This window comes from Athene noctua, chromosome 4 (assembly GCF_965140245.1).
Source record: "Athene noctua chromosome 4, bAthNoc1.hap1.1, whole genome shotgun sequence".
Classification (NCBI taxonomy): Eukaryota; Metazoa; Chordata; class Aves; order Strigiformes; family Strigidae; genus Athene; species Athene noctua.
The window spans coordinates 2,311,575-2,318,240 of record NC_134040.1 but is presented as its reverse complement, the minus strand read 5'-3'; the positions used below and the strand labels follow the sequence as shown (position 1 = coordinate 2,318,240).

Below are 6,666 nucleotides of genomic sequence, written 5' to 3'. Positions count from 1 at the left end.
AGAAGATTGAAAACATCACTGTTGAGTACTCATTGCACTGCTGAGTGGAACCCTAGATCAGTACATCTTTGCAGGTTCCCTGAGATCAGAAATGGGGATTTCTACCAATTCCTTTCTAGTCTGAACAGCTCAAATTTAGCCCTCAGATGTGCATGTCCTAGCTCTGCGCTGTTGGTGAAGTTTGGATAGCTGTAGAAGGTCAGCTCTCCATATCTCCTCACCGGCAACAGGAGGAGACAAAGGGGAGTGTGATGGCCACGCAGGTGACACTAATGGGCATGAATACAAGCCCAGGGGCATTGCAGAAGCTTGATGTGATCACTCAATCGCTGGTCTCACAGTAAGGTGTTTGACTGCAGCGCTATCATCCCTCACTTTGTCATTAAGTAAATGGTCTGACTCATTGAGAAAAGTTTCTTCCGATCACTTCATCATGGCAGCAACTTTTGCAAACCCTCGCCAACTGTTTAACCCTCTGCTAGCACCTATACTGGACAACAGAAGTGAGGGCGTTCCCAGGCAGGGAGCAGGGTTTCTCATCTTCAGGAGCTACATAGGCTCTTCCTCAAGTCTGACGATGTCAGAAGTCCTTAGGAGATCACTAAAAACAATGGGGCCTTGGGAAGATTGAGACTGGTTCATTTATCCTGTCCTCTGGAGGTCATCGGATGATCGCAAGAGGTCCCTTTCAACCTAAACGACTCTGTGATTTTTGTGACCTGTTATCAGAGTAAGAGGATCTGCTGGATGCTACATCCCACCTAAATACGGAGGTACCAGAGATGCTTGAGGGAAGATCCATGTGCATGACCAAAGACTTCAAAATAGCCTGATCATAAGAGAGTAAGGACAGCTTAGGTTAAGGTGGTTGTAATCACAACCTGAACCTAGCAGCCCATTTTGTAACACTGGGGATAATGAAACACCAGAACAGTTTCCTGAGGGTTGTCCCTGAGCCTACATCATGAAGAACCTTTACACTGGCAGGACTCAAAAACTTGTCCTAGGACAGATGGGATCTGTACCAGAGTAGCTGACATGTCACACACAGTTGGGCCGAATGATCCCAGGTTTAAGGGCTAAGAGAAGGGGTTCCAGTGATATCTCTTTGCACCAGTGTGGTGGGAGACCCAGAGTCCTTGGTGTCTAAAGGGTGAGGGAACTTCTGAGCAAGAAAAAAGCCAGAGGAGCCAGGGGACTGTACAAAGCCTTTGTTCTCATTTCAGACCCTGACAGAGCCGCATGTCAAGTCATAGGAAAGTAGCACGGTACAGTACTGTGCAAGTCAACAGCACCTTTCATCTGAGGATTGTAAAGCCCTTTCAAGACATCAGTTTGTTAAACCTCACAACACCCCTGTGAGGTAGGTATTACCCCCCATTTTACAGACGGGGGGAACTGAGGCACAGAGAAATGCAATGGCCTGGCCAAGGCCTTTGGGCAAGGCAATGACACGGGCAAGAGGCCTTCCTGCTCTTGTTTCCGGCTTGTGGCTCCTTCCCCCTTTGGACAGCAGAGTGTTAGCAGCTCACAGAGCCACTGCTGGGCTTGCCCCATGAGCAGGGAACATGCAACGTTTTATGGAGGGCTCCTGAGCCCCTCAAAAGCACCCTGGTAACCAGCTGCCACCAGCACTTCAGACATTAAACCATTTCCCAGGCACCTTCTCCTTCCAGGTACAGCCCCAGGATTGACACTGTTTTGTCTTTGTGCAATCAGACAGGAGGCCAGGAGGAGCCTGAGAACTTGGATCCTTCACGGAAATGTCCCCGCACTGTATGGCACAGTCCAAACTGGAAACCACTTTTCTCTCATGGCAAATGTCTCGCCGGAGACAATGCCCAGCATTGAGCTCTGGTGTCAGTGGGTGGTGGGGAGGGTCTCACCTGGCCTGAAGGAGAAGGAGGAGGTAGCTAGAAGGATATTACACGGCTTTCACTGCCACTGTCATCAGCATCTTAAGTCAGTGTTGGATGTTTTCTTGATCCCAAGTCACCCCATCCCAGCCCATGTGCAATGTCAAGAAGAAACTAAAGCTGGGGGGTAATTTGTCAAGGAAGTGATGCCAGGAGCTGTGGTGGAGTCTCCATCACGGTAACCCCACCACCAGCCCACCCCAACCCTTAGTTATGTCATGGTACCGATTTCCCCTCTCCTCCCCCCCACCACTACAGTTTTTGTGCTGAATACATATTCTGTCTTATAAAAATAGTCCTCTGGTATCAAAAGACAAATAAAACAAGAGAAGAATAAAAGACCCCTGTCGCCAGCAGCAGTGCAAATCAGGAGAGCCAGCTCAGGAAGGATGGGCTTAAGGTGTCCTTGGTTTGTCACTTCTTCAAGGGGAAGGAGGTTGATTGGACCTTGATGGCTGGGACTGGCCTAAAGCAAGGAGAAAGGAGACAACTCATTTGAGTGCAGAGATCAAGCATCTACCACCTCCGCCACAACCATCCTCCCACAGCTCAGGGAAGCCAGACCAGCTTCTGTCCCTGAGACCAGAAGGGACCTGGGACTGTCACAGTCACTCAGGTCCTCTCTCAAAAATACAGTCCCAGATTGTATCACTTTGAAGAGTTTTCCTTTGGTGCACCCTCAAATCCCGGAGTGATCAGACACAGAACCCACCAACGCATGTGGTGGCACCAGGCAGTAACCAGTGGTGAGAACTGTGAGGTGCCAACTGCAGGAACCACGTCCCTGAAGGGATCACTGCTCTCAGCTTCCCAAAAACTGCCAAGGTGGTTTGTACACTACCAAGAGATGTCACCAATCAACCAACCCGATGCAGATCCTATAGTCCATCCAGAAGACAGTTCCCTGGCCCTCTCTTCCTGTGTTGGTGGTGTCAAGTAACAAATCCAGACCAGGACATGGGCATGTCCTGCTCCCAGGCACAAGTCTGGCCCTGCCAGTCAACACTTCTAACATGGGCACCGTTTCGAGAGAAGATAGCCAGGGACTGCTCCCTGTGGGCAGCAAGAACCAAGCTACCCCACCTGGGGAGGGAGCCGAGTTTGGCTGCTGGGATGTGCCAAATCTTCCTCTTCTGGGACCACAGAAGAAGCCTGTTTTATCTACTAGAAGAGATGAGCTGTAGGGATTGAGTTACACTGATAAATTTTGGGGCATATTCAGCCTCCTTGTGGTGGCGACTACAAAGACATAGGAACCTAAAATGGTCCCAGAGCATCAAAGCAATAATTACTAAAGCAGACTGTTTTAGGGTGAGGGCCAAATTCAGTCCACCGTGGTGCCTCCTCTCCATGGCTGGATATTGCCCACCAGCCTTGGCCAGCAGGAGTGGGTGCAAGCACAATCCCCTGAGGCTCCACGAACCTATTTCCAGAGGATTTAGCAATACAGCAAGAGCTGAAAGTAGTGGTGATATTGTAAAGGACTTGGACTGAATCTCCCAGCTCCAAACTGGAAAGCCCGTGTCCTCCATTTCCCTCAGACAGGGGTGCCCAAGCCCTGCTATTGTTTGGGTACATGTCCTGCTCTTCTAAGAGCCTCTGGGAATTTCATCCCCAGTCTCTTGGGTCCCAGCTCAGTGCTTAACCAAAGGCCATCTCCCCCCACAAGCAGCAAAGACCATCCCACATGGTGCTGCATGTGTCTGTGACTCACCTTTGAGGTGGCATCGGTCTGTAGGGAGGAAAGATGAAACAGAGCATCAGTGTCCATCCCTTCCCTCCACTGTCCCCCAGCAGCTCACCAACAGCCCCCTCCATGCTGCCACAAGGGGCCACAGGCACCCACCACAGGATGCCATCTCCCTTAGCCCATCAGGACACTATAAGACCCAAAGTCCCAACCTCGGTCACCACTGGCCAACTTTGGCCAAACCCTGTGGGCTCCTGCCAGGTGGAGGCATGGTGCAGACCCCAGACCCCACAGGTAACTCACTCATGTGGGCAGGCTTTTCTCCTGCACCACGCAAGAGGGAGCATGGGCAAGGGGTCGTTTATGTACGTAGGGTCCCCATCTGGACAAACACTTCCGTTGTGCTTGCTCCCCAGGTAGTAGGATCTGGGATATCTTCTGATTTCCTTTTCTACATGTTGCTGTTTCTCCCAGATAACCTGTACCAAAGATCACCAGTGCCCTACAGACCAGTTAAAGCTGGTGAGCTTCAAACTCCTCTGTAGTTACAGCAGCAGGTACAGACCCACACAGCCCAGAGCATCTCATAGAATCACTGAATGGTTTGTGTTGGAAGGGACCTTAAAGATCATCCAGTCCCACCCCCCTGCCATGGGCAGGGACACCTTCCACTAGATGAAGTTGCCCAAAGCCTCATCCATTTCTCCTGCTCTTCAGAAGCCTGACCTGTCCACACCAGCTATTGTGGGAAGAGGCAGGAAAAACCCAGGTCATGGTGAAGACACCACGAGGGGAAGACCAGAGCACACCACAGTGACATTTGGGATGTCCCACTCAGACGTGACCCACAAGACACCCCACTGCATCCACCTGCAGGACCCCAACAGTGGCGAGAGATAGCTGAACTCCCCTCTCAACTTACTTTAATGGCCTCGTGGGTTGGCTAATGGCCCTTGTACCCGATGCCTTGAAGTTGGTAGGAGGGACCATGACCAGCAGGGTCTGTCCATGTGCAGGAGGCAGCTCTTTGGCCAGAAGAGGACTTCCAGGCAGTGGCCGACGGGGGGGCTGGTGCTTTGGGACGATCTGGGATCACAAAGTGTGTGGGGAGAGACAGTATCCTTAGAGGAGCATCCAGTGACCTCCCACAAACCTCCCTCACCTGCTGCAGAGCTGAGATGCTTCAAAGCACATAACCACACCCCCCAAACTACCTTAAAATGTTCTCATTATCTAATGAACTTTCAGCATTGCAAGAGCTTCCTCTCTTTGGATGGTGTGACAGCTCCTCAATAGTCCCCAACCCAAAAGAGCCACAGGCAGCAAAAACCAGAGAATTTCTAGGAATTTGGCAGGAAAGCACAGCCAACCAGCAAAGCTCACCAGTGGGGTCCTCACGGGGCTGCAGGGAAGAGGTTTCTTCGGAGGCGGCAGCTTAGCCTGGGAGACGACGGTTTTGGTGGGAACCATGGGGGATTTGCTGAGCGGTGGAGGTGGCCTGGCAGGCTTGGGGTCTCTCGGGCGTGGAGGGATGGAGTGGGGAGCTGGGCGAAGAGGGTGGACAACGTTGACAGGCTGAGAGCCGGGCTGGTGAGCGCTGGGTTTGGAGGGGAAGGCAGCTCGTGTTGCCTGAGAAAAGCAGAGGTATGGAGAAAATCCTTAGGTGTGTTTTCCTTGGTGCTGAAAAGTAGATGTCCCTCAAGGTCTGGGTGCAAGTTGCAGGAGGGACACTAGATATTTATTCCACTTTCTGGGACCACCACTTTTATCATTCCGTCCAAAAGCTGAACATGTTTGCTCCTCACTAACCATATGAAAGCACACAAGGCTGAGACAGGTGCTGATCTTGGATGATCTGGAGCACGGACAGCTCTGGTGAATCCATACCACATTTCCACCAGACGGGAGACATCATCCATCTGCCTCACTCTCAGCTACTGTGGCCGTGCTCAAAAAATCTAAATTCTTCCTAAATTCAGCTCCAGGCTTACCCACCCCAAGGTCACCAGAGCTGACACAATCAGCAGGAGAAGCATCTGCCTCCCTGGAGACCCAACACAAAGTCATCAGCGGGATTGCACAGCCCCATCTAAGCTTTGCCACAGTGATGGGCAATTTCCCGGCAGAGGTTCCTGGCAATCACCAGGGTCTTTTTGAGCTGGCAGAGCAAAACAGACTCACTTTTAAGAGGGATGTGTACTACAGACCGAGGGTTTGCAGTGCAGACACAACGCAAAACCATCCTGGAGCACCACTTGTTTGCCCAGTTGGCAGAGGTAGATGCGATCACCCACAAGTATCAAGTCCCAGAGAGGGAAAGTAAACCTGGAAGGTGAGTTATTACTTACTTTATTAGTGTGGCTGGAGGTGGAAATGTTCCGCAAGGTGAAAGCAGCTTTGGGATGGCCACCGGTTGACTTTCGACTGATGGTTTTGTTCCTGTCCAGGATCACAAATGTAAATCGCAGATTGCAAAATAAAGCAACCATTTTTGCAGCAGCTGCCTCCTGAAATGCTGCACACCAGCGAGATGCTGTCTCCATTAACAGATCATTAACAGACAGTCTTGCAGTGCTGGGTGAGCAGGGATGACAAGTCTTGAGATAATGAAGGTAATGAAGGAGGTTGTTTGGTTCTCAATTTTTTTCTCAAATTATTGCAGGGGCTCTAAGGTATGTGTGTGTCTGTACCATTACTGGGAGGGGGAAATAATGACAATATCCGAATTCAGAGCCCTTCCAGCTCTTGCAGCCTGCTAGGAGCAGATGGCAAGAAAGCTCCTTGGTACCAGGACACATTCATCATCACTCTCTAGGGTTGTCCTGTCCAACTGATCATTCCTGTTCTCTTCTCAGGGGATCTCTGAGAGCCTCAGATTGTCCCAGGAGAGAGAGCTCTTCATATCTCAAACTTAAGTCTCACACCAGTTTGAAACAGACCTTGTGCACCACCAGCTCCCTGACAAAAGTTCCTACCAGCCTGGATGATGCCAGTGGCAAGAAAACAAGGTTTTAGAGTCTCACTAGAACCTCAAGAGAGAAAGGACTGAGAACCTATCAC

General features: G+C 50.8%; 1 protein-coding gene across 2 annotated transcripts in view; it reads right to left on the bottom strand.

Moving 5' to 3' along the window:
- Nucleotides 1-1,196: 1,196 nt before the first annotated feature.
- Nucleotides 1,197-6,666, bottom strand: part of ADAM33 (ADAM metallopeptidase domain 33) — a 30,096-nt gene continuing 24,626 nt past the window's right edge. For both annotated transcript variants that reach the window (XM_074904252.1, XM_074904253.1), the window contains exons 20-24: nt 5,955-6,045; nt 4,990-5,235; nt 4,529-4,692; nt 3,631-3,648; nt 1,197-2,382 (exon numbers count right to left, since the gene is read on the bottom strand). In XM_074904252.1, the coding sequence (XP_074760353.1) occupies nt 2,331-2,382; nt 3,631-3,648; nt 4,529-4,692; nt 4,990-5,235; nt 5,955-6,045 (571 nt within the window). In that variant the 3' untranslated portion in view covers nt 1,197-2,330. The remainder of the gene's footprint in view (nt 2,383-3,630; nt 3,649-4,528; nt 4,693-4,989; nt 5,236-5,954; nt 6,046-6,666) is intronic.